Source organism: Alosa sapidissima, chromosome 13 (genome assembly GCF_018492685.1).
Source record: "Alosa sapidissima isolate fAloSap1 chromosome 13, fAloSap1.pri, whole genome shotgun sequence".
NCBI classification, from domain to species: domain Eukaryota; kingdom Metazoa; phylum Chordata; class Actinopteri; order Clupeiformes; family Clupeidae; genus Alosa; species Alosa sapidissima.
This window is the reverse complement of record NC_055969.1, coordinates 32,003,041-32,030,930: the sequence shown is the minus strand read 5'-3', so window position 1 is coordinate 32,030,930 and position 27,890 is coordinate 32,003,041. Positions and strand designations below refer to the sequence as shown.

At 43.6% G+C, this 27,890-nt stretch overlaps 1 protein-coding gene across 6 annotated transcripts; it reads right to left on the bottom strand.

Annotated features, from left to right (window-relative positions):
- Positions 1–154: 154 nt before the first annotated feature.
- slc25a25b (solute carrier family 25 member 25b) lies at positions 155–26,879 on the bottom strand. 6 transcript variants are annotated; one of them, XM_042060000.1, is made up of 11 exons: positions 25,796–26,879; positions 11,462–11,588; positions 11,276–11,363; positions 10,079–10,114; positions 9,542–9,653; positions 6,098–6,256; positions 5,100–5,252; positions 4,829–4,936; positions 4,434–4,601; positions 3,730–3,880; positions 155–3,184 (listed from the first exon to the last, which is right to left on the bottom strand). In XM_042060000.1, the coding sequence occupies exons 1-11, from the start codon at positions 26,132–26,134 to the stop codon at positions 3,000–3,002; spliced, it is 1,626 nt and encodes a 541-aa protein (XP_041915934.1). In that variant the 5' UTR covers positions 26,135–26,879; the 3' UTR covers positions 155–2,999. The 6 variants fall into 6 exon arrangements, with proteins under 6 accessions (XP_041915934.1, XP_041915936.1, XP_041915938.1 ...); XM_042060002.1 differs by lacking the exon at positions 25,796–26,879 and adding an exon at positions 18,099–19,209; XM_042060004.1 differs by lacking the exon at positions 25,796–26,879 and adding an exon at positions 13,548–13,722.
- Between the last annotated feature and the right edge of the window lie 1,011 nt (positions 26,880–27,890).

The window sequence follows — 27,890 nt, the reverse complement described above, 5'->3', positions numbered from 1 at the left end:
AAGCAATAGTTTGAACCAATAATAACTTTATTTAAGACTTGTTCCCATAACATAAATACATTTTGTCAGCATTTATTCAAGATATGCATTATACAGAGAACAGTGCCAAAAAAGAACTTTTTCAGCGTTAATTTTTGCATAATGTTTTAATATATCCTATCATTGTCAAAATATGCATTTTTTTCCTCTCCAACCCAGACATGTCTTGAAAAAATATTTGGATTCAAAGCACGACCAATTCTGAAGCTTGGGTGTCCTGTGCACAGCACTTGTGTATAAACTACATGGTAAGTTTGCACAAGCAAGCATTCTGACTGCCTGAAGCTTCTATGAACAGTAAGGCTCTAGATTTCAGGCATAATCTGGATTGGGTGTGATATGGGCAGCGTTTATCAGTCTCCGAAATGGTCTTTACAAAACATACGCACACACGTTCACACACACACAAACAATCACACGGAACTAGGGGAGAGGAGACAAAGAGAAAGAGCAAGAGAGAGACATCTCTAGAGAGTTTCTATAAAGTAAGTGTGCAGCAACCAATCAGATGCTTCAATATCACACAGACTTCTCTTCTCTGTACCAATGTTTACAACCTCCACCCCTTAAACACAGTCTTTTTTATTACTGTTATTTCAAACAGACCATCATGCATCACACCAACAGGTGAGACTAAATGGGAATGTAAACAGAGCTAGAAAAGTAAACTGTAGAAATTAATTGAGAAGGGAACATTTGCAGTAGGGGAGAACTAACTGGCTAAAAAAAACGATCAATGGTGGCATCCCATGGTTCTTAAATGCAAAAAGCAGGTCAGTGAAATGGAAGAAAACAAAAATTGTGCTATTCTCCCCGAGATTTGAAAATGTTTTGAGTGTTCTCTAACTAAATAAGGCAAACTGCCACCCCTTTCATCCAATCTGTTTTTCAAATTTCAAACAGAGTGCAGTCAACTCTTACACTTACAAGGTGTACTTACAAGGTATTCCTTTTATGACAAGGGGATGGCTTCGAGTCTAAATCCTCCCAGAAAAGTAGCACAAGTGTGCTTTCAATTCCCTTTTAGTCTCCAATATACTTACATAATAAAACAGCGTTCGGTCCAAGCATGCATACGTGTACACACACACACACACAACATTGGTTCCAAACAGCACAGAACAAGTTGATACATATCCAGTCACAAACTCCATCCTCAATCATTTGGATTTTTTCTAAAGAAAAAAAAAAACATTCAAGTCTATTCAAAGCAAATTACTTTTTATAAAGTGCTGAAGTGAACCCTCATTTCCTCATCTACACACTGGAGAATTGCAGGGTGGATTTGACAACAAAGGGATATATAACTAGGCTATCATAAAATGGAAATAATAATAGCAAGGAACAAGGGTTGTGCTAGATTACAGTATCTTCAAATTCTTGGATTTGGGTAAAAGTTATAGATGTTTCCTCTCTTCACTGAGGCATAGGGACAAATCCTTCAGTGTCAGAAGCTCAATTTGTGCTAGCAGCCTTCTATTTTTGCACCACAGTCCTCGTCCAGTAGTGCTTGAGCTTGACCACTTGTGCCCGACTGAGCTTGCTAATAAATTCCAGCGTGATTTAATGTATTTGCTTCAGATATGGTTTGTTTAGGGTTAAATAAGGATCAAAGATAACATGTTACAGTGATGAACTCCTCACAAACATACCACGTGTTCTGCTAGAATGCACCCAAACTCCTCTTTCGCTACAGATAGTACTTTTAATAAATATCTACATATAAAAATAAATTAAACATCACTTTTAACAGTCCTTACACAATTACTTGAGAAGACCATTAGATGTAAGACACTACAGGCTCTGGACCCCAACTGCTGTCTTCTTGTACACTAGGCAACAATCAACACATTTTGGTTATGTTGAGAAAGTGATCTCCATTAAAAACAAAATAAATAAATAAAAATGGGAGTTAAGGAAAAGGAATTATTTTGAATAAATGATGTAATAATTTAAGAACTCAATTTCAGATTAAAACAAAAAAAAGACGGACACAGAAAAAAGGAATAATAAAAAAAAAAAAGAATCAGATATCTTCGATATGTGTAAGGACCATGGAAATCTTCAGTCAGACACTGCCCCCCTGTGGGACAAAGCAAGTATTGTGGCTCGAGAGACCGAACACTAGACACTGCCCTAGCTAAACAGCTAGGCCTTGCTTTCTCCCTCATAGATGCAGAAGTGCCTCAGCAGGCCACTATAGTGAGTGGAAAGGTAGCAAATCAGGCTACCAGACAACCTCTCTACACCACGGTCCTTAACAACACCTCTCTACACCATGGTCCTTAACAAAACACACGGCTGGCACTGGGTTCACTACATAAAACTGAGGTCAACTTGTATCACTTTTTCAGGTACCTTTTCGAGATGGGTGGGCTGAAATAGGCAATAATTTACAAAATGTCAGACTTTTAGGATGTAGCAATGATAATAATAACAGCTAGCTAGCTAGTAGTGCTAACACTAATCAAAATAATACTTCTACTGTTACTACCGGTAATGTTGCAGTAATAATCACTGCGTAGATGGTCGGGAGAATGACTGGGTCATCCCTGTCCAGCTCACAGTGCGTCCATGCAGCAGCAGCAGCCCCCCCCCCCCCCTCCCCTTCTTCGTCCTTTCTCCACCTGGTTGGTGTTGTGCTAAGACGTTTCTCCTTCTCTGCAGATCGCTCGGCTGAGGTTACGGGCTGGTCCAGGTGCAAGGGGCAGGTCCAAGTCTCGGCCCACTCCACCTCGTCCAGGGTCCACACTCTCTGCCCCAGGGTCCACACACTCTGCCCCAGGGTCCAATCCCCGGTGTAGAGCACAGCAGTGCCCCGAGCCACCTCTTGGACAGCACCTCTGACGGAGCTTTCTACTCTGGAGTTTGTCCCAACCAAAATTTGAAACAAAAAATAAGTCTATTTTTTTTAAACAACAAAAAAGTAAGCCTTCATCCCAGTCCGCTCTGCCTCGCGCTTATCGCGACTTAACCCCAAGTGTGATCTTGATGTTCTCGTACACCACATAGCTGATGCTGACCGCAGGGATGACCTTCATGAAGTTGGGGGCGAGGCCACGGTACAGGCCGATGGGCCCCTCGGTGCGCACAATGTGCCTGAAGAGGCCGGACATGGTCATCTGAGGACCTCCTTCCTGGGTGGCTGGGGGGGGATGAGGACTTTATTTATTTGCATAGAGTGAATACACAATGTGTATTTTTGATTGATTATGTCAGAGGATTAGGGTTGTGCAACTCAACATGTGGTTTATCTGTATTGACCGCTTATCTATAGTAAAAGAGTCAGTCAGTCAACAGAATACACACACACACATACACGCACACACACACGCACATAGGGCTTACCCTGTGCTTGCATCACACACACACACATAGGGCTTACCCCGTGCTTGAATCACACACACACACACACATAGGGCTTACCCTGTGCTTGCATTACACACACACACACACACATAGGGCTTACCCTGTGCTTGCATCACACACACACATAGGGCTTACCCTGTGCTTGCATCACACACACACACACACACATAGGGCTTACCCTGTGCTTGCATCACACACACACACACACACACACACACACACACATAGGGCTTACCCTGTGCTTGCATCACACACACACATAGGGCTTACCTTGTGCTTGCATCACACACACACACACACACACACACACATAGGGCTTACCCTGTGCTTGCATGCGTGTCCGGACCAGGGCTAGCGGGTAGCTGGCCAGCTGTCCACAGGTGCTGGACGTGGTCCCGCAGGCCAGCAGCACAAACACGCCCGGGTCGGCGCTGTCCGTGGCGTAGCGCTGTAGCCAGGAGTTCTTCAGAGTCTGCACACATGGAGGAGAGAAAATATCAAGTTCAACCTTACTGACATTAGCACAGAGAGGGCTCAGAGTCGTACTCCTCGAGGGTCTGTTAAAGGTTGTATCAGCGATTTCAGAACCAAAAAAGGGCCAAACATAAATTATCACATTCATCTAATCTTTCCTAACGATCCACTGGCTGTCTGCCCCATAAGCAGGCCGTCAAATAGGCAGATTGTGGTAGAAAATGAATATTGACTGTACAAAGAGCAAGTGTTCTGTTATCATATCACATGAGTTGCATAAGTTAATGCAGATGAACGCACAATGCCCATTTTACACAATCGCTCCTCAGGTACCAGGTTAAGGAGGGGGACGAGGGGGGAGGGCTGTGTGTGTGTGTGACAAGACGCTGAATATCCCCTTTCAGTAGAGAGAGAGAATGAACAGGGGAGTGAAATGAGTGTGTGAGAGAAACCAGTGTGATGGGCAGGGGAGTGAAATGAGTGTGTGAGAGAAACCAGTGTGATGGGCAGGGAGAACAGAGCGAGAAAAGGCTGGCAGCGTTCCCACTCACCTCGTACACGGCCAGGTCGATGCCAGCGTAGGGGATGATGCCCAGCATGTTGGGAATGTAGCCCTTATAGAAGGCAGTCATGCCCTCCTTCTGGAAGATGTGCTTGGCACAGTCCGCAATGCCTGAGAACTGGCCCGTCCGCCGCAACGCCAGCCGGGTCTTCAGGACCTGAGGCACACACACAGAAGCTCTTTTTACCTTCTCACCTTCCACATGTCATTTACTTGGACAGTATGTATTTGATCTATTTGGTCATTTTCACTAGGTCAGTGCCAGTATTATTGTACAGTCTTGCTGCCTTTTTCCCCCAGATTTGAGAACAGTAAAGAAATGGAGAATGTTAACGGAGAAGAGATCCTTGTGTCTGGTCTGTGCACCACCCAGCCCCCCCTTACCTCCATGGGGTAGATGCTGCTCTGGGCGATGGCTCCGGCCAAAGAACCTGCCACAAACCTCTCCAAGATGCCTAGTGTCTCCTGGTTACTGCCAATCAACCGCTTGATCTGCCCGCCGAATAAGGGAAAAGAAGTTTCGTCAAAACTTACATCAGGTAGCCTATAGTAAAATTATAATTTTGTGACACTGACAGTAGAAATGTATACAAAGGTTATTTGCTTATAAGGAACATAAAATGAGTGTGATTAGTAATTAGTGTGATTGCAGTACCTGCTCATAGGCCATAAACTTAATCGCAGATTCTGGAGCAATCTTGATGACATTGATGCCGTTCCCTCGCCATAGCGACCGCATCCCGCCCTCCTTGATCATGTGTGTGAATCCCCCAGCAATGCAGATGTTGTTGCTACGGGAAGCGTGGACCTAGTCAACAAGAGATGCACAGACACAGCTGTTTAATAACAGCTCTGCGGGAACATGCCAAGTCATGCTTTCTCTTAAAAAAAAGGGCCATTGTGAGACCACAACAGTGCACAGTGCAGAGCCTGTCCAGCTCAGGTCATAACATAATGACAGCTCATGTCACCTGCTATCAAATTACCTTGTGTAGGAATTGATAACACTTGAGGCCTTTTCGATTGCACAGTTAAATTAATTATGAACAGTCAATGGGAAAGGATTCAAACAGACTGACTCCAAGAGATTGTTTTCTCTTTCATCTGAATTAGAATGAGCTGGGACTGTCTTTGAGGTGTGTCTGCAGGGAGCGGTTGTGATTGGCCAGTTAGACAGTCATTGCAGGGGTCGAAGGTTAACACACTCGTCTTACGTCTCCTCATCATCCTCTGATTCATTCAGAGCAGTTGGCCAATCTTTGTTGCTTCAATTGAAACCGATTTAAGAGGCAGCATAAAAAAGGCTCAAAGGGCATATTATGTAACTGTCTTTCCACGATAAAACAAGAACATTAACCACAGGAGACTTTCATTGATCCAATTAGTTGCAAAGAAGAATGTTAATTGTCAAAGTTACAAATGAGATGCCACATTTAATTATCATTTAGCACATTATAAATTAGCAGTGGTGTACTTTAATTTAGCAGTTGGATTGTATCCACATTGACTTTACAGCATATATTATATTTAGGAATAAGAACATTGAACTTTAATGTAGATGCAAACTAAGTTCCTGTATTTCAACATCACCCTTGCAGCTTGGCATAGTAGTTGTATGAAAGCATTCTTGTGGGGTTGCAGAGTAGCCGTTACCTGCATAAGCACTTTAAGTCTGTCCAGAGGAGCCGTGCAGGTCCGAGACACAGCGCCTGCGCCACCTCCAGCCACCAGGTGTCGCCACCACATTCCTGTTGTCTTCTCCTCAGCTGTGAACTCATCAGGCACCATCAGACTCTCACCAACATCAAAGATCTACAAGGACAGAGAAGGGAGCATAACGTTTAAAAGAGGTGTTTCAAAACATCTCACAAGTCTACATAAATATTTATCTTTCATGACAGTATTCCACTGGTCATAGGTACTTTAAGGGTAACCATTTCAAAGGGCACCTTCAAATGAAAAACATACGCTGATAGAAGTAAGCGATTTGTCTGCTGCTCAACTTATAATTAGGGCCCGAACACTGGATGGTGCGAAAGCCTTATTGTTTCTGTAAAGATTATTATTATTATTATTATTATTATTATAGTTGGGAATATCCTGCCGTGCTTTGCTTTTTTTGAGGTGATTCCCATGGGTGAAAACTCGGTCACAAGTCTTGTGGTTGGCATGTACTTTCAGCTATGCACACCAAATTTGGTAGGTGTGTGTAACTCCAAGACAAACAAATTTCATATGTACATTGCATAAACCACACCCAACAGGAAGTGAGATATTTGGGATTTTATGTGTTGACACATGATCAATTTTGATAAACTTCTGACTTCCGATTTATGTCAAATATGGTACATCATGTCAAGATGTTGCTGATTCTAAATTGAGAAGGTTTCACTGGTCTTACCTCTACCATTCCTAGATGTTTCATCAGATTCATTTCACATTTGGTGTATGAACTCGCAGGTGTCCTGATTTTAAATGATCAGATCAATTATTAAATTGTCATGCCCCCCCCCAACCCCCTGCCAAGTAACCAGTGGTTGCCAAGGGCGACAAATCATGTAATTTGCCAACCATATCCCTCACAGTCTCTACTCTGGGACGGAGATTTGGCCCAAAGTGTGGCCCAGGGACTCCATAGCGCCCCCTTATGTCACCGAGTCTTGTGGTTGGCCAGACAGTTTTACCCACAAGAGTTGGTAGGGATATTGACCTAGCTAAAACGAATACAAGGGCACCCCATAGGTGGATAGGCCAAAAGGAATTTTTGGGATAACTTGTCCATTGTTGCACTGCATATCACAAAATGTGTGTCATAAATTGGTTACTTGGAAGTACATCATTGTACCTGTACCTGTACCTGTATCCTGCATATTTGTGGTGTAGTGCCACCTAGTGAATATCATCCAACAAGAGAACAAGAGTAAGTGTTTCCGGTCTGAATAGCAGTGTAATAAAAACAAATAGCACACACAGGGGCGGAACAACTGCACACAGGGCCCTGGGACAGAGATGAATGATGGCCCCGCTCCCCCCAACACACAAGCATAGGCTCACACATATTGTAAAAAATACTGTTTTAGAATCACACATTGTGACTTAACATCATAACATTTGAATGATAACAAAAATGTAACAAAAACAGGGGAACTATCATTTTAAATTTCCCATCATGGACACAGGGGCAATCATGGGCCGTGGACCGCAGGGTCGTGGAGCGCTCGGGGCTATATGTATATCTTTAAAACAGCTTCCTCGCTTCACTTAACATGAAGCCATCACAAAAGGTGTCAGGGCTTGAATTTAAATAACATTACAGAACAAAAGTTCAGCCATGAATGATGACTTGCCAGTGTGACTAATGTATGGTGTGTCACGTGCTGTTTGAAGTCCATGATGAGGTCCTATGGAGTTGTGATTGAGAGACTAGGGTAATATGTCAGGTGTGTGAAGTTCATTAGGGGGGCAAAACTCCACTCCGACGCCTGCTGTAAATTCTGTACATTATGCAAGAAGCTGAACGAGACTGTTCCCACACGATAAGGCTTATCAGGAGGAAGGGAAACAAACAGGGGGTCTCCTACGTCTGTTCCACCCACTGGCCTGAGACCTCAACCCCGGCTACTGTAACTCTACGGGAGTGGGCCTGCTTCCAGTGTTAAGCTCACCTATTTGAGTGACATGCCTTTCTGGCAGGTCACCAAATAGGTGAGGCACACTTGACAGCAAAGATTCTAGAACAGAGCTCCGCTCTAGAATCTTTGCTTGACAGTATGACTGTCTCCCTCAACACAAGCATGTGCCCAAATGTAGATCATTTAAAACTTGGTGTGGACGGTCAAGCACAGCACTGAATTTTGGAGTGTAGAGAAGGTGAGGAGGAGATTGGGGTCATTTACAGAGATGACTGACCGGCTTGGTAAAAATGGAAACACAGATGAGATTATGTAAGAGTTCCCAAACAAACTCTAGGAGTTGGTCAGCTGGAGAGTATCGGTTAAAGATTTAGTGGAAATCATTTGCAGCCAGTAGCTACTCTTCTGACTTACATTTATCAGAACGTCACATATTACCCACCGTCCTGTATTTCCAACCTCTTGTGTATGTGTCACTTAATATTCATTTCTATACAAACCAAGACGGCGGATTCCTAAAGAAACAAGCACCCACACCATAAGTGTATCTAAAGTAGCTATGTACCAAAAATTACATTTTACCGTGACTCGAAGAGCTGTTAATAGTGTTGTAAGGCTGCGTGTACAGATCCGCTTGGAGCTCCAGTGGAATTATGATTTGCGACGAGAATTCTCAGGCCGTTGATGTGCCGTGAGAAAGGTTGGGAAAACTAACCTAAACTCTGAGCGTGGTAAACAAAATCGATCGATATTTCAGGCAGTAAAAGCCCCGGTAAGAACCAAGATTTTGAACCAAACTAGATCTACACACCTATGGCTACTGAAAAATGTAAGGTTAATTTATCAAATGTTATTTTGAAGTGTTAAAAAATATCGTTGTTTTAGAATTTTCGAACGAAATGGTTGGTAATAAGCACGTTTACGATATAATTCCTTTCTGCTTTATTTTGCAGCTACCGGTGACTTCTCCATCCAACATCCCCAACTGTTAATCTTACCAAGAAAGATCTTGACACCTAGGTAAAGTTTTTCCACGTTAGTGATTCGTGTGTGTCTTGGTGTATTACCAACACGCAATGCTGCTCAGACAACTAAAAGAGACCATAACAGAATTAAGTGCTGATGGGAAGCAGGACACTTTTCTGTGTCCTCCTCCAGAGCTTGACGCCAGCCTGGTTCCGGGGATCTGTCCCACAAGCTTTAAGTGGATCACTGACTATGAGCCTGTTCACCGTCATCAGGGAGTATTTTAGGTGCAAGATCTGAGAAGACTAATTACCGTAATGGCTTAAAAACAATGGATGACTCGTGTAGAGGTGTGTGTGTGTGTATATGTGTGTGTACTGATCTAGTCTCCGTACATAAGGTCAGTAGGGGCCATAAAGTTGCATATCAGACCAAGCCTATATACTCTGTGCTTCTACACTCTACAGTGATCACACACGCACGCGCACACACAACTTACCGTGGAGTGTTTCCAGTAGAGGATGATTTCTGGAATATTGTCAGCAGGATGGAGCAGGTGGTAATCCCTCCACTCATTCCAATCAATGGTCATCGTTCCGTTCTTGTCCATGCTAAAGAAAGAGAGAACCTGTTAATATTGTGGAGTTTCCGCTGCACCTGATTTAAAGGGTAGAGCTTGCTTAATGTCTGTTGGCACATAACAAAAAAGGACTGTGCCAACAACTGAACACCAGTCACAGAACCAGTCCTAGATTTTTCTTCTTAGCCCATGACATATAATCAAATGCCACAGCCCAAGAATACAGCGTGCAAATTAAGTGTGCTTTCTTTATTTTTTGTCTGAAAATCCAATCTCAAATTTTGTTGCATGGTCCATACCAATAAGAAATCAAATGGAAAACAGTTTAACACCGATATAAAAAAGAAGCCAAATGTAACCAAAGTGAAGGCAGGAGAAGTGACCGATCAGGAAAAGGAAAAACAGGTAAACAGGCAAGCCAGGCAGATAGACAGGAGGAGAGTGACCACTACTTACTACATAATAGGGGCCACCATATGGCCCCTCGTTATTCTGGGTTCAGCAACAGAGCGAGAGAGAGAGAGAGAGAAAGAGAGATAGAGAGAGAGAGATAGAGAAAAAAGATGGAAAGATGGAGACAAGGGACAAGAACAGAGGAAGTGCATACAGACAGACAATTAAAACAAGACAGAACAGCACAACTAGCTACAGAATTCTCTGAATTCTCTGTGCAGTCCTAAATGTAAACTTAATCCCTGTCCCAGTGAAAGAGAATGTGTTAGCTCGATTGCAGTCCAGTTAAATTTCATGATTTTGGCTTCTCGTAGACAGTGTCATCATAACAGCATGATAAACAAAACAAAAATTAGAGTTAATAAATCCCTCTATGGTACACGTGGGGTAGGCTAAGGTAAGTGCAGGAATGAGGCCACTTGACCACAGGATTTCTCTGAGCCAGCAGACCGCTTGAGCCCCTGGCTCTGGACCTGCGACTTGCATGCTATCTGGAAACCCCAGCAAAATAGGAGCTTTCTCGGGGACTCACTAAGGGGAGTCAGGTTACTGAGTCAACCCTGGAATCTGACCTCTACTCAACACTGACTGAGTCATCTGACAGGACATAGAGATGAGACAGGGAGGGATAGACAGAGAATGAGGGGAGGGAGAAAGAGTGTGTGAGTAAGAGAGAGGGAGAGCATGAGAGAATAAGACTACAAGTTTTTCTGCTACAGTCAGGGTTCCCAAATGTTCCATGACATTTCCCTGACAAAAAAAAATAATTTCCATGACTTACTATATAATGAATGGTACAATAAATATAATGAATGGTACAATATACCGACCAAATATTTCAGAGCGTCCGCGTAGCGTTCCAGAATCTTTTACTTTTTTAGAGCGGGAGATTAAGCGGGGAATAAATGGGCTTTGAATAAACAAAGTTGGATTAACCACAACTACTCAAGCAAACAGTAAAGCTAATAACCAGACAAACACCAATTCTGTGTGAATATATATTTATATGAATGTATTTTGACAAGTAAATGTTAAACTGCTACAATAAAATTCCCTGACTTTGCCCCAAAAATGATAAGATTCCCTGACTGAAATTCCATGATATTCCAGAAATTCCATGACCCATGGGAACCCTGTCCAGTGTCTACTGCTTACCCACAGAGCATCACCAAGAGTACTGTCTGGGGGTTTGCGCCTCACCTTTTGAGGATCTTCTCAGCTTGCTGCTCAGATATGTGCACCCCCAAGTCACGCAGTGACTGCATGATCTCCTGTGAGTCGATGCGACCTGCAATAGAGATCATCAAGAGAGAAAACGGTTAAATGATATTCACGGTCAAAGAACAGAGCACGAAAACATCCGCTTACAAAACAGTCTTGACCTACCGTCATTCTTCTTGTCCAGGCTCTTGAAGACAAGCCTGAGCTTCTTCTCGTGGTCTCGCAGGTAGTGGACAAACTCCTCAAAGTCTAGCTGCCCGTCCAGGTCTTTGTCCCCTGCTTTGACGATTTTCTGAAGAGGAACAAGAAAAGGGGAAGATGAAATCACAGTAGAGCAATAACTCAATGACTCACATTCATAAGACAAGCAAGCACTAATGCAACCTCGGCCACACACACACACACTTTCATCAGGGGACATGTAATGGACAAATAGAGCTACCAGTAGCCTATTGACATAGAGCCCACCAGCATATGGGGCTTGTTGACACAGGGCGGCCTTAAAGGGGCTATGCTAGACCCCATTATCAATGTTTGGACCAACTTGGTCACGTTCAGCCAAGCCAAAGAGCACAGCCTGTACGAGCCATTGAGCAGATCTGTTGAGTGGCCCCACCACTGCCAAGTAGTCCCCTCAGATGAATCATTAATGCTCCGTTTCCGCAACTTCACCTAGTTGGCAGGCAGGTGTGTTGATTTGTCCAGCCAAGATGTTATCCATACAGTATAGATATGAAGCCTATCTCCGCTGATAATGTTCGGAAAGGACATATGTTTTTTCCCCCCCGACTAAATGTGCTAGTCGTGTCATTCTAGAAATCATGACATGAGTATGTGGATGCTCTCAGCTGAAGAAGCTTTGCAGCAGGGAGACCAGTTGAAGTAGCTCTGACAGAACTGCTGGCCAGTTCACCTTACCCAAGTGCTGACAGATAAAGTTGGAGAGAGTTCTGTGCTCTCCAGCATCATTAGATGAACGCCGTTACATACACAACTACACACAGTAGGAAAATTAGAGGTTAGGTTATTCTAGCGTGTTCATGTCAGCAGGAAAGTACGCCAATTTCTGAATAACATTTTTGATAAGGAGCAACAAACTCAACTAACAATGAAATGGCCTTTAGGTTATTTAGCCTGAATAAAAAAAATAATAATAAAAAAAACACATAACAGTGTTCATGATTTAATTTAATTTCATTAATTTAATTTGACTTGTAATGACTGATAATACACCAGTCTGTTACGTCTGTTAAGAGGGTTATGCCACACAGGTATAGCCTCCCACCCATCTCAGTCACCTGCCTTGTTATCCACAGTGGCTACACAGTGTCTCTAAAGACTTTTGGGTATCTCAGCTGGCACGAGGCATACAGCACGAGGCCAAGAGAGAGCCCCGATGCCCACCTAACAGGTGCCTGCCAGCAGTTAAAGATAGACGTCTTAATATCACAGCCAAACCACACGAAGACATCTAGTGACACCTCTAAACTGGACACGCCACTGCTAACAGGCCTACATAGGCAAATGGGTCAAGCGAAAGTATTAACTTCAAATGCCATTGGGAAATATGTGAAAATATAAACGAAGCCTCTGCTTATATTATTAACACTGTAATTAGTGATAAGCCATAATCAGGTTACAATATCAACAGTCCAAAGAAGGTGAAGCAGTGAGCAGAGACAGAGCAACCATGGGGTTGAACATTTTATTCAAACCAAAAAAAAAAAAAAAAAAAAGAATGGAAGTCCCAACCCGGTCACTGATCTGAAGTCAACCCAAAAATCTAATTATTGAATGAGACGGTGCTAAAACAATGCGTGTCAAATGCACAGGAAAGGATTGCACCCCAGACGTGCCAAATACCTGGTTTAATCTGGATTAAATCAATAGGCTACCACTAATAGAAGGAAATGCCATGAATGGAGATCTCAGTTGTCACACACAGAACAACCTAGCCTACATTTTTCTAGAAGGATGCAAGATAATAATCAATGAATGTGTAAAATGCACGTAAAGATTATCAAATGAGAATAACCGCTAATTATTAGGTAGCGTTGACTGCCAGGGTGCTCAATAGCAGCTATCTGTTGGTCCCGAAGAAATTTGACAATCTCCATATGCCCACCCGCCAAAACAAAATAATAGTATCTTTATACATGCAAAGCACTATAATTAAGTTATTTTGCATTTTAATTTCGTAAATCGCTCGTGTAATTGAAATGACCGAGTTATGTATTAAATATCGCCATACCTTGCGCCACTTCCGATATGTAGACAATTCCTCCGATGGGAGAAACACACTTAGTTTGAAAAGGGACTTCAATTCTGATGGTAGTCTATTTGACTCAAAATATTCGAACGCAGTTTGATTCTGGCTTGGAACAGGCACGTAAAGGCACAGGCAGAGCATTTTAACACAAATATTTATAACGATGTAATAAATAAAATAAATACGTAGAAAAAAAAAAGACACCTGACTCCCAGTAGCAGCTCAGTCTAAAATACCGGCTACTTCTGACACATGGCATAAAAGAATCCCGAGATCCCGCCCACACTGTCCACATAGGCAATCCGATTGGATTTAAAAAAAAGAGCCCGCCCGTTTGTGCACTTGAAGCCAGCCAATGGTGAGACGCTAAAAAAGTGGAGGGCTCGGGAAAGGCTCAGCCCCCCTTGCGAAAATGTCCTTTTAAAATTCTTAAGAGAATTTTGCAGCCGGCCTGACATTGAATTGTGAAAGAGCAGAGTATAACAGCAGAGAAGAAGACTATTAGCAATGATATTGGCATCAAACAGAAAATGTATGAAGGTCATTGTAAGACATTTCTGCTCGTGTGCATTTGTGCACACACAATATATATTTTTACACTGAAAAAGATACTACATGGCTCAGGTGTGGACTATCAATCATCCTTAAAACATTACAATGAACACACCTGAAAATGTGACCTCATATACTATTAAGACAGATTGATTTGAAAGCACTATGCAACAATTAGCCACTTTTAGTTCCGTTAACACACATTGTCCTTTTGAAATCACACATTTGGTGTTATGATCTAAAAATTAAGAGCCTTGACTTTCTATAAGACAATATATGGGATTTAGACTGATGATCCTACCAAAGCACACACAAATCCAATAGCTTCATGCTACCTCTGCTTGGTAGTCCCTAGCCAGGATGACAGTAAATTAAAGTTCAAAATGACAGAAGCATTAGTATCATCTAACACAACAGACAGCTGTCAGTAATGTTGACAAACAATTCTGTCTATGTCTAGGTCAGCAAGAGGTGACCTTGGATGCTTGCAGCTGCCAAGTTATTTACAAATAAGCTACGTGTACTCCACCATAGTCATGCTCTTCTTTGTCTGATAGTACCACTGTACCACTACCATTTTGCAATAACACGCTGTGGATAATGTATTAAGGTAATAATTTTGAGTGAATATGCAAAATATAAAAATAAAAAAATACAGAATAAATCTAAAAACACTGTTAATGTATGTATTAGCTGACAGACGTAGGCCTTCACGGTATGCAGCAATTTAGACCGACTGACTGATTCATTAGCACCAGACACCATGTGTGGGAGTCCTTTGGCTCATTCTTAGTCCCAGTTGCATCCCACGGTGTAAGAGTGCAGCAGTCACAGATCATATCTGTGTTCTTTTGGAGCGGAGCTTTCACTGCTGTGCTCCTGCTCGCTTCCAGCTCAGAGGCACCCAGAGTGCAACCACAGAAACTGGAGGTGCAGCACCACCTTTAGCACATGAAGCACACTGTAGCATCCACACGTGATGAATAAAACAGGATACTAGACCCATCTTTAAATAGCCCGTGTTGGACAGAACTAGCATCATAAGACAGAAACAAATGCACAAACAGAAAGACTGAAACACGCACATACCACATCATACACACACAGATCTGGTAAGAAGCTGATGAGATGCACTGGCATCCAGTAGGATTCGTCCTAATACGTGGCTGCCAGCGGAGTCACCCCCTTGCTCAGAGGACGCAGGTTTCATTCAAAACGTAAGGGGGCCCTGAGGGTGGGGATGGGGGGGGGGGGGGGGGGCTGTGAAGGTGTGTGTGCGTGCGGGGGTTAGAGTAAAGCAAATGCAGCACCTGTGATTGTGTGTGACCAAAAGATGGACGCCGATGGAGGGTCCCCTTTCGCTCAGCGGCTATTTGTGGACACGAGTCACAAGATGTGGGGGTTCCCATGCCACCTGCTGACCATTGCACTGACCCCCGGAGAAGCACTCACAGATTGGATGGCCCATGTTGCTGTTGTAAACGGATGTTAGAAGTGGGGACGGGGTGTGTGTGTGTGTGTGTGTGTGTGTGTGTGTGTGTGTGTATGTGTGTATGTGTGTATATGTGTGTGTGTGTGTGTGTGTGTGTATATGTGTGTGTGTGTGTGTGTGTATCAGACAGCAGTGATGTGTGTGTGTGTATATGTGTGTGTGTGTGTGTGTGTGTGTGTGTGTGTGTATATGTGTGTGTGTGTGTGTGTATGTGTGTATATGTGTGTGTGTGTGTGTGTATGTGTGTATGTGTGTGTGTGTGTGTGTGTGTGTGTATGTGTGTGTGTGTGTGTGTGTGTGTGATTGGAAAAGTGAAAAACAACAGATGAGGGAGCAGCATGTTTAATGTTGGATGAAAATCCTCTAAGGGCACATTTCTGCTTGATTTGGTTTTCTGTCTTTAAGTCAGGTGAGACAGAGGACACCCAAATCAAAGTATGCAGAGTATGCACTAACTGACTGTGTATCTGTGTATGGTTTTACCCCTCCTTTATCTTTATCTAGTATACTTCTGATTATGGAAAATAAAAATAATTTTTTTTTTTAAAAAATCAACAAATCATTAAATCAAATAGTCATATATCTGTTTTTCCTTCCCAAAAACCTGTTTTGTTGTATGTTGGCACGTGGGGCTCTACAGGGTGTCCATTAACCACAGCAGTCCAGGGGCAAAACAACAGGCAGTCAGGTGTTACGTGGTGTACTGTGTGTGTGTTTGGGGAGAGCGTGATGTCGTGATGAAGGCTAAAAGGGAAAACACATTCACACAGTGGGTAATATTTACCCACTAAGACAGGTGTTGACAGGAAATAGGCCACTTCACACTATCGGCCTTTATCACACCTATTATATAAGAGCCAGCTGAAGAGGCAAACATGTTTGTCTTGAAGATGGGCACAAAGGATAAAGGCCTATGTGGTGCCAGCAGGCAAAGTGCCAACTAACCTACATCCTTTGAATTTCCCCTTGGGGATCAATAAAGTATCTATCTATCTATCTATCTGTCTATCTATCTATCTATCTGTCTGTCTATCTATCTATCTATCTATCTATCTATTCATCCCAAGAAAACAATCCAACAGGTGAACAGGCTACCATGTGATGATGTGACTACATCGAAAAGTTAATGATGTTTTGCACCTTTTAGTAAAGAATAAAGAAAATTAAGAAGACATCTGAGCTGCACTGGCGTCTCTCCTCTCGAACAGGCTACCATGTTTCTGTGGACTTCATCCACAACGTGTGGGAAGCTGGCTGGAGGCTAGCATGTGAGCATTCATCCTTCATGAGGATGACCACATTATCTTTATGCATAACTTTACTTTTTTAGCTTAGAGTAGGTGCATGACAGGTGCTATATAAAAAATGGACCAATGTCTACCCAGATTTCATAAACCTCCCAAAAATATGTTTATTTTTTGAGAAACAAAGCCAACTCCAAGTTTACCCCAGCGTGAGCAGTCTGGTCAAAACAACAGACTACTCAACAATAGCCTACTTAGCACTTCTAAACAGCCTTCTGAGAATAATGGCCTGAAAGAGCCAGTAATCTGGCACAACGTATTGTTTTGGAAACAGACACAGACACAGAATTTAGGTCAAATTCACCTGACGGACCCAATAGAAAGACCTCTATAGAAATACAAATCTAATCTAAAGACTGTCCATGTTGAGTCACACTTTCCAACTCCACAAGGTAACTTTGACTAGTAACTTTATGACCGTCAATCACAAACACAAACACACACACATGAAGTGGCAAGTGGGCACACACTCCGCCTGATCTCGGTGTTCCGTTCTAGGACAATCCAGCACATGAACATTCCAACTCTACTTCAGTGCCTCAGACATCTACACTCCCAATGCTAGAGGCTGCCAGACAGGCCCCTAAAGCCTTGGCTGTATCGCCACAGTGCCCCACTGGGCTCTCTCTGCACAGCTTACTGTGCCCTAATCAGCTCTGTTCTAGTAGGTTGCTGTCCAGACTGCACCGCTACAAACTCAAGGTTACGGATGAACATTTCTGCAAATGTTATTCAGCCTGTATTCCTTTACAGCGTCATGCAATGATGGATGTAAAAGACTGTAAAGTGGCAAAAGAGAGTAACATGTAACGCTTCAGTGCTCACTGAATTATATGTAATAAAAATCTAGTATGACAATATGTTCTTAGAAAAACATTGTTTATCTGGACTTCAACAATACTAACACAACAATTGAAAGATAGGTCAACCCAGTATTATCATACAATTACCGGTATATCAATTCAAAACGATTCTGGCCAAACAGAGAGCCTTCAAAATGCCCATGTCTTCCCCTGGAAGAAAGGTTCAGACCAGACCCCTCACTAAAATCTGGATTAGTGTCCTTCATTCCACGGTTGCCAGAATTTAATGGGGGCAACTGTGTTGCCAGGCACCCCATGAACTCAATAGCCTTGACATAATTGGCCCGGTTACATTCTAGCCAGCGCTGACCGGCTGCAGTACCTGAGGGAAGTTGGGTGGCGCCATCATGATGAGCACAGTGGCTCTCTTCCCTGCTGTCCCACTGGACGCCTCCTGACCACTGAGCACAGTGGGGTCCTTCCGGTCACCATGCTTAAGCTCATCCTCCACCTTCCCAGAGTCCTTCTCGACAGGCTGGCCCTCCCGCCCCGCTTGCTCAGAGGCGACGGGTTCACATTCCGCTGGTGACCCCGACCACCAGCGAGAGAGAGATGCCCAAACACTTCCCAGCATGCTCAGAGACGCACACACTCCAACTCCGTCTTTACCCACAGCAGAGATGGCTGTAGGTGTGTGACTTAAGTTGCTTTTGATGCTTTGATGAAAAGTCTCTGCTGCTGAGAGTTTTTGCGTATATGAATTAGGATGTGTGTATGAGAGAGAGAGAGAAAGAGTGTGTGTGAGAGAGAGAGAATGAGAGGGGGAGCGAGAAAGAGCAAGTAAGAGATATTGCGATATTTCTCAGTCATTCCATATGACAGAGACAAAACAAGTGTATATCTGCATGTGTGTGTGTGAGACAGAGAGTATCTGGTGATGTAAAAAAGTGCTGAAACAGCTGCCGACGCTGAAGAGGGCAAATGAGGATGCGCTCCTCTGCCTGCAGCGTAGCATGGGATCCCAGGCTGCGTCACCGTCACCGCACCACACCGCTCACCCTCTCCTCAGCCCGCCGCAGACACACAGCGACCCAGCAGCAGCCCCACCGCAGCCCTCGACCCTTGCAACACGGCACGCAGTCCTCCCGGTATGGCCCCAGAGCATAACCAGACCTCAGCGCGGTCAAGACAGTCTTCTTACGGCTCAGCCAAGCCAAGCCGGACATCCATTTCAGAGGAGTTAAGAAGAGCTGGGAGTGGGAACACTGCTGCGGAAGTAGTAGGAAGTACAAAGTAGGACGACACTATATCCAGTTCGTGAAGAAAGACTTTTTTTCTGAGCTCAGGAAACAAACTCGGTGAAGCAAGACAATACAGCAGAGAATGCCAAATTCTACAAGGACATTTCAGTAAGATGCATTTTGACAAAGCCCTCTAAGCTCCCTTTCTGTCACTGCTGCCTGCGGTCTCCAGTCGGGGTGCGAGGGTCTGCGGGCCGCCCCACTGAGTGGAGGAGAAGTAAGGGTGATGCGGTAAAAAAGAGCCTCCTGAAAGCTGCATCCTCACTGCAGCTGTGGCTCAGCCAATCACAGGTGGCCACACTGACAGGTCCAGCCAGAGGGGTCCCACCAGCAGCCAACAGGAGGAGAGGATCATTCTTCCCTCTGACTGATTTCTTGCCATTCAGCAGCATGTGTGAGGGGGATGGTGGGTGCTCTGATTGGGAGGGGTTAAAGGCTCTCTCTCTCTCTCTCTCTCTCTCTCTCTAAAAGAAACCTGCTGATTATCTCTCTTCTGTTTTGCCAGCACTGGCAGAGGAAAACTTGCTGAATCTCTTTCTCCCTCCTTCTCTCTCTCTCTCTCTTTCTCTCACTCCCTCCACTGTCTGCATCTTTCTTCCCCAGTCATTCCATCACCCTGTCAGCATCACCGTGGCAACCCCATCCAGCAACTCTCCGAGGAATCATTTCCTCAGACCACCTAAGCTTAATGGTCTTTCTTTCAATGCATTGAGCCACTCACTGAAAAGGAGCACTAGCTACCAGGGAACTCAACTGAACAGCAAATCTCAAACGACCATCTCTTTTTACTCTCTCTCTCTCTCTCTCTCTCTCTCTCAGACTGAACTCTATGCAGAAGCTGTGATGTGTAACTGCATGCTAGATGCCTTCTGCAAAGCTCAGCACTTCTGCCTATGGTTTGCTGACCAGCAGTGTGACTGCCAGCCATACAATTCATCTGACCCCCCCGACAGAACCACTTCCAGGGCTACAGTTAGTCTTGCAGCATGGAATGAGATGCTCACAGACAGAGACATGCACATAAATTATTATAATTAACGCTTTGCTGCCGTCCCATACAGACCATAAATAACTGGAATTAACTCCCGAGTTCTGAGAGTGAGGAGGAGGGTGTGTATGAATCACACATCTCACAGGCTCCGTCGCTGCTGCCGTATGTATGGTATTACAACGCAGTCACTGAACAGAATTTGTGGAAAACTATTACAACCAGTTGTAACCACTCTATTAAAAACAGAAACATAGCACCCCCTGCTGCCCACAAGGAGAAACTCTGAAAGAAAGCAGAAAGTGTCAGCCCCGCAGGGTAAAAAAAAATGTGGAATGTCAAGTGTTTTTTACAAAATATTTCTTTCTGTCATTTGTAAAAACAGTCAACACATGAAAAGCCATGTGTAGTTTTTTTTAGGTTGGGTTCCCACAATTGTGGCTGTCCACTATGCAGGCAAATGCTCCTGTGAGTGGCATTTACAGAGCCCTGATGACATCAAGTGACCGTGAGAATGTCCCTCTGGACGTCAGAGACTGGTACACAATTGGCATTCCCCAGTGTTAGACGATTGTAGATTGTAGAGAAAGCAAAGGAATTAACCTTTTTCAGCTTTGCAGTCAAAACATCAGCTAAGCCACTGATGACCTTATAGGCCGAGACAGTGGAATTGTTTAAAGTGGGCTGGCTCAAATTTGTTCATGTACTAGGCAATTTTCAGGTGAAACTCTGTATTTCACAATACTGATACTAAACTCACTGACCATAATAAAAACATCACGATGACCCTTTCCTATGTCCAACATAAGCCTATTAAGCAGACTGGCCAGGTTAGCAATTAGCATAAGAAATAGCTAGGTTTTGTTCACCCTGAGTCCCCTTGGATCCTTAATCCTGTTATTGCCGAGCAGAATCAAGTAGTGGTTGAACAGCCAAGGCTTCCAAACAAGTACACTAGCTCTCAAAGAACTGGATGAACATTTATGTTGTTTCTACATGCTAGTTTATGAAATGTTAACCTGTAAGATCATATATGGTAGATGGACTGGCTTTCCATAAAGAACCTTAAGTCAACCTCATCTAATCCTCCTTAATCCACCTTTTCAGTCCGCAGTGATCCATCTCAAGCTTTCACTATGGTCCTATCTGTGTCCCTGTCTGACCCCATGAGTCGGACTGCTAGATACAGGAGCAACATGCATTGACTGCACTGAACTCAAGGAAATGCATTACATACACAGAGGCAGTTTAATGTGCTTAACATGGACCTACACAACGGTGAAGCATAGGAAATAAAAGTAAATAGAAGCATTAAAAGGGAAAACATGTTATAATAATTACAGAGTGCAACTGATCAAATGGAAGTGAATTTGAACAGTTAGTAAAAAGCATCTGTTGGTTGCATCAGTTTGGTCTTGGGTCTAGATTTGAAACTGGCAACAGTTGGAGCAGTCAAACTCACAATACAAATAAAAAAAACTATGGTAAAACAGGACACTTGCTTAATTGTCACACCCTCAGCAGTGCTTTTGAGGACATGCTGGCCAGGATTCAAAAACACAGAAAGGGAGTCTGGCTCTTCCCCCTAGAAAGCTCTGAAAAACAAAACCTTAAGCGAAGGGTTCCCAGAGTGCAATGAAAGAGCAGGCCTTGAGCTTCCAACAAAACTGTACACCCAACCCCCCACCAACCCAACATCCCCTGATCACCTCAGAGAAACTCTGACTGAACTCAAGGGTCTGGAAAACAATCCCCCCCTTCTCTTGGGTCTGCCATGCTCCACAGCACAAGTACAGCTGGGGAGGAGGGACACTTAGCCCTCCTGTGCCTTGTCTGGGTAACAGAAATATCTGGAGGCTGACTACACCACGTGAGGCTGAGGCAACCAGACACATCGGGCCTGTATGGGCCTGTATAGTGGCCTTGCATCCCACTCAGTCTCTCCTCTGGGAGCTGCAGACGTGGAGAGGAGCACGTGCAAGCCCATTCATAAACAGGGCAGGGGCGATCTTATTAGCCGGGAGATTAGCCCCGCCTGACCAGGTCTCCTTGGGGTGGTCAGACTAGAGAGGACATAACGTTAGTCTAGTTGTAAAAAGGGATTGCGAAAGAATGTGCAAACACACACACACACACACACACTACATTTGATACTATTTGAAAACAATGCTGATACTGATTTTTTTTTATTATGTGAACAAACAAAAAAAACATCTTAGAATCAAACAACCCCCAGTTAAAAAAAGACATTTCATTAAGTTAGTTCACAAGACTTCTCAACTGTCAGTGAGAACCGGCACAGTCATGAGACTCTCTGACACCTGACCCATGAGACTCTCTGACACCTGACCCATGCACATTTGTATGCAAATGCAGTCTCACATTTCCTTTCACGACTGTTCTAGTCTGAGCCCAAGTAAACAGACTCACCAACACCTGCCCTATGACAACAGCACCACAGACCTCACCAGTGAGAAGTTAAATGCAAAAATCTCAATATGTGCCCAAGCTGCTAACTCATGGCTAATAAAAAGCATCACAAAACCTCAGGAAATAAATATAGGCCTGCAAATCTGAGGAATGGCAACTAGAATGAGACTCGGCAAAGTCGCCAAGATGTCAAGCAATACTGTGTTTAAAGGAAATACCCAAATTCCTTCACAAATCCCTAGCACTTCACTTCACTCCTTCACTTGCAGACCTTTTTGAAGTCATAGAAAGAGGGTCATTAGGGACTGGGAGGGTGGTGGTGGTGGTGAGTACTCTACATTCCTGTGAGTCCCTCAGTCACGTTTGCAGAGAGTTTCGGAGAACGTGGCTGAACTCACTTGGGCTAAGCGCTGGTGAGTCACATCTGGAAGTTGGGAACACGCAGGCTTCATGAGGAATGAAAAAAAAAAAAAAAAAAAAACTTCACTTGTGGTTCACTTGGAGTTGTCTGGACGGCAGACGCCACCCCTGAAATAGGCTATGTGAAGTGTGAAGTCTTCAGAGACACAGAATCCTCTATTTGTATCATGAACACTGGGGAACTAAAAGGAAAGGAGAAGGAAACAAGAAAAGGGCCAGTGCTGTGGCTCTCTTGGTGGATGTGGCACTGGATGTGGATGTGGCACTGGGCAGATAGCCTGATATTTGCAAAGAGCTACTGAGGGTTTTGCAAATGATTTCTCTTGCAAATTAGGGGTTGAGTTACCAGTGAGGGAAAGCCTTTAAATGGCAACGAAGCAAGATATTGCAGTGCTTTGTTTGATTACTTCCCTATCTGATTTTATGTGATAGGTGTGATAAAAAAAAGACAAACTGAACCAGGCAGTGGTCAGTTTACCTAAGACAACTGGGCCTTCACTACATCATTCAACTATATACTGTATATATAGACAGCAGTGAGTAGTCAAATTCATCCGATCCAGTCCATCCAACTGGGACTTTCCATATTGTTCAAAAGGCTCGGACAAATCCTTGAACAAAAGCTGCCTTCATAGGGATGGCCTAGAGGCATGGCACTGTTCCAAGGCCACCAAGACACAAGTCTTCACTAACCCCCATAGCACAAAAAATATTCTCAAAGAAGTGTGATAACATTAAGTCTAGCCTATATGATACCGCAGTCCACCTTAATGCTGCATGACCACCTTTTTGTTTAATTCAACCCCTGTTTTGTTTGGATGCTGTTTTGTGTTCTTTGACAAAGAAAGAGAAGCACACAGCAAACTCTTTCATTCTCTAGGTCAGCTCAACATCAGGTTCACAATGGACAGTTTCCTGTGGCCAGCTCATATTTTAGCCAATGCCAACTAGGTTCATTCCACAGCCAAGTCATGTACTTTCACTTTCTTTTAGAAGGCAACCCATGCACACACACACACAAGATAGTCCAATCCAATTATCTTAGGGGCTTCAATAGGTAGCTATAGGAGCAGACGAGCCACTAAACTATTACCTTCACTACGGAGCTTTCTGCTTGGCCTGGCCACTCAAGATGAAACATGACCAGACAATGGCATAGTTACTCACACTAACACTCTCTCTCTCTCTCTCTCTCTCTCTCTCTCTCTCTCTCTCTCTCTCTCTCTCTCTCTCTCTCTCTCTCTCTCTCTCTCTCTCTCTCTCTCTCTCTCTCTCTCTCTCTCTCTCTCTCTCTCTCTCTCTCTCTCTCTCTCTCTCACACACACACACACACACACACACACACACACACACACACACACACACACACACACACACACACACACACACACACACACACACACACGTTTCCCTCTCTCTCTCTCTCTCTCTCTGGCAAGGAAAGCACTACTGATCTTAGGGCTTGTGACTAACATAGTACCGCTAGTGCAAAAGTAGGCCACATTCCTACCTAACAGTATCCCCGGGTGAGTTCCTGGACATTTCTGTGTCCTCATGTGTGTCTTGGCTCAATCATCACTGTTGAAATATGTATTGAATGCCAAGAACAACCCAGTTGCTGAGTAGCACTTGTTTATTACATTTTAATAACAGCCTCCTCACCTAGATTTGTATCAGCCATCATCGATTTACTCCTCAATGCTCAATCATAAACTTTAACTGCTCCCAATGTCCAACTTTATTGGATTTCAGGAGAAGGAAACTGTTTTGCCATGACTGTGTCAAGGACAATTGTCTCATCATGGGATGCATATCGTGGTCAGGTCGTAATCTGGGCTTTTCCAAGTCGTTAAGTACACAGTTTGCCATCACTGGTCAACTGTTAGGAATCTATCCCTGCTTCAGAACCCCCCCTTGTGAATCTGCTCTAGAGTTGTTTGGATTTATCTCCCGATTCTCTACTTAATTGTTCTTGCCCTCCAGCTGTCCTCTAGATCAGTGTCTACATGAGAGCTACATCCCAAACCAGATCGGTCTGTTCCTGGACAAACACCCAATGTCATACCAAGGTTTGTATCTGATGTAGCCTAAGCATGCCACGCTTGGATTCTTCACAGTAATGTATTCTGTTTTGGCTCGTCCCTTAATTGAGATAATTTCCCAAACATACGTATTTGGGCAATTTAAAAAGATAGCTACAAGCCAATGGCAAATGAAGGGGTGGGTGTGGGGTGTGTGTGTGTGTGTGTGGGGGGGGGGGGCTGTTCACTTCATGTAACTCTTATTAGCACTTCTGATAAGCAATACAACATTTCAATAAACATAGGCCTAATGTCTCAAGAACGTGAGGGGTTATGACCTCAAGCAAAAATGCTTAAACAAATGTAACAAAAGTGCTTACAAACTGTTGACAAATATCTTGACAAGTCTTAAACAAGCTGAGCATGTTGATTGTTTGCACAACAATGTCAGTCTGTCTGTCTACTAGATGTCTGATATCAAATATTTGATGTCAAATATTTAGTATGCCTAATGGATGCTTGTTGGAACCAACACGCTTCCATTTATTTGTTTAAATCAGTCAATAATGTGTCTGTGTAAGGACCATAGTTTACAAACAAAGTTCCGAATTCCCTGAGTAAGGTAGACTGAGAGAAACATCTATCTGATCTCAGACTAGTTGTAAAGCTTGTAGGAATGTAAGGTTAGGCTATAACACTGCAGTTATTTCAAAATGTTCATCCTATCTGAGCCCCTGCACATTACATCCAAATTCAATAACCTATTGTTCATAGGCCTACTTTTCTGCAACATGCAGGGGTGTAAGCAAGGAGACGTAGCCTTATTATTAGCAACAGATAAACAACTCATAGGCTTATGGCCCTTGCCATTCTTGACGAGTTTAGTGAAGGTAGAATTACTGGTTGTCAGCTTACTCACCATGAGCTCATGTTCAGTGCGATGGACTCCAAGCTTTTTTAGGCCAATAGTGAGATCATTCACACAAATGCCCCCATCCCTGTTAACATCCAGAATCTGGAAGAGGACTTTCAGTCTGTGTTCTTGTTCGGGTCCGCCACAAACTGGACAATTGTGCATGGAGTCGCATAGTCCGTCACTTGACTCAGACATCGGACAGTCTCTGGTCACCGTTGGTGGCATCGTGGGTGTTCCGCCGCCTCCTCCTGGGTCAGAGCCCTGGTGGGTCTCGTCCGAACGACACTGACAGAAGACGCCACTCAACAAAGGAGAAACAAATGATCCTTGCTGATGCATCATGTAGCTAGAGTGGTCAAATGCTAACTTAAACAAAGTCCAGACAACTCTAATGTCAGCTATACTTTTGCCGAATCAAAACGTGTCACAAATGAGAACCCATCTGTAACTCAGTGTCAACCTTTCTTTTACTGTCTATGGTGTCAACCCCGGTATGCTAACGTAACGTTTAAGCCGCCCGGTAATTTCTCACGTCACGTGTCTCAAATGCCGGTTTCGATAAAGTTAACGCCGATCCAAGCCTCTGACCGTCGCTGATAGTTAAGATTGTGTCATTTTAACCTGATTCATGATGTTTGTGTCTCTCACACACAAATCTATATTAGATCTCCTTCCGCCAGAACATAGTGATGAGGTGGATGCTGAGCCGTCCAAGTCAGCAGAGCTGTGCGCTCGGAAGCTAACGTTAGATGGTAATGCTACATATGCACTTACTCCAACAATTACATTATCATTTCTGTTTTCTGTTCCAGTGAAAGGCAAGTTTCGACGTTCAATCCTCTGTTTTCGAGAAAAACATGGAATAATTCCGTTTGAATTGGCGGTAGATTTGACAGCTGATGAGACAAAAAAGCCGGGTAGTAGTAGGACGGTCGTTCCGAGAAGGAAATGATTAACTGGAGACGAAAGCTGAGTGGAGGAGGAGTGAAGAGCTACACTTGATGGATGGCTTCAGCAGCCAATTAAATACGTATATGCACATTTTATTCTAAAGCTGCTAAAGATTGATTCAGTTAATTAAAATGGCCATAAAAAGACCAAAATGAACACTTAACGTTTCGACGCTGGCTCTTAACACCCTTGTTAACTGCCCATGCACGATTTTTGTCAACTGCACCGATTGGAAAAGAGGGAATTCCTAACTCTTCTGGTGGTTTTGAACAAACTGACATTAGATTTGACCAGTTGCGCCGCTTCATTTGAGTCGGAGGGAGTGCCTTCTTTTAGTCATTACGTTGGGCGGGGCTCTGTAGGGAAATATAACTGTGCGGTCTGGAAATAAAGGGGGACACATGTTTCCCAGCAGAAAAGTCCTCGTGAACGCCACCTTATGTGGAAACAACAGCTGAGAAACTTGGGAAGTTTTGCTAACAGTTTCCCAGTTGTGGACTTTATTGAGTAAAAACTTTGATTTTTTTGTCTGAATGAATAAAATGAAAATGGCAGGCCTATCAAATCCAGACTAATTAAGAAAGTCTAAGTTTAAATACATGTTATTTCACAGAGATGGAAATCCGACAAAATCTGTTGAAATACAATTTTCCTAAATTTTCTATTCCTATGACCCCCCCCCCCCCCCCCCCCCCCCGCCCCATACAAACACACACACACACACACACACACACACACACACACACACAAACAACAACAACAACAACAAAAATCTTCAATGATTCCCACAGCCCATGAGGAGACATAGGCCTAGGGCCTATATTAGCCTATACAAGTATAACAGAGAGTGAATGTGTGTAATGTAATTTGTAGTTGCTGTGCTGTAGATGGGGGAAGATTCAGTAGGCCTACCGCAAATGCACATTTGTGAAGGACATAAGGACATGATGAGGGTGTTGGGTCACTGTCTGAATGAATTCAATTTCTCATACATTTGTGAAGATAAAGGATGAAGGTTTTTCAAATTGTCTTCTTTTCTTGAGTTGAGTTGAGATTTCAACGATATAGCTATATACACTGCTCAAAAAAATTAAAGGAACACTTTGAAAACACATCAGATACATCATGCTGGATATCTATGCTGATA

Bases quoted from the DNA above. Each gene is read 5' to 3' on its own strand.
- slc25a25b (XM_042060000.1), bottom strand. From the start codon at position 26,134: ATGATGCATCAGCAAGGATCATTTGTTTCTCCTTTGTTGAGTGGCGTC. The intron at 6,257-9,541 runs GTAAGTTGTGTG...CTGTCCTTGTAG, and splicing joins TCTACTGGAAACACTCCACG to ATCTTTGATGTTGGTGAGAG. The intron at 4,602-4,828 runs GTAAGGGGGGGC...TGTGTGCCTCAG, and splicing joins GCAGCATCTACCCCATGGAG to GTCCTGAAGACCCGGCTGGC.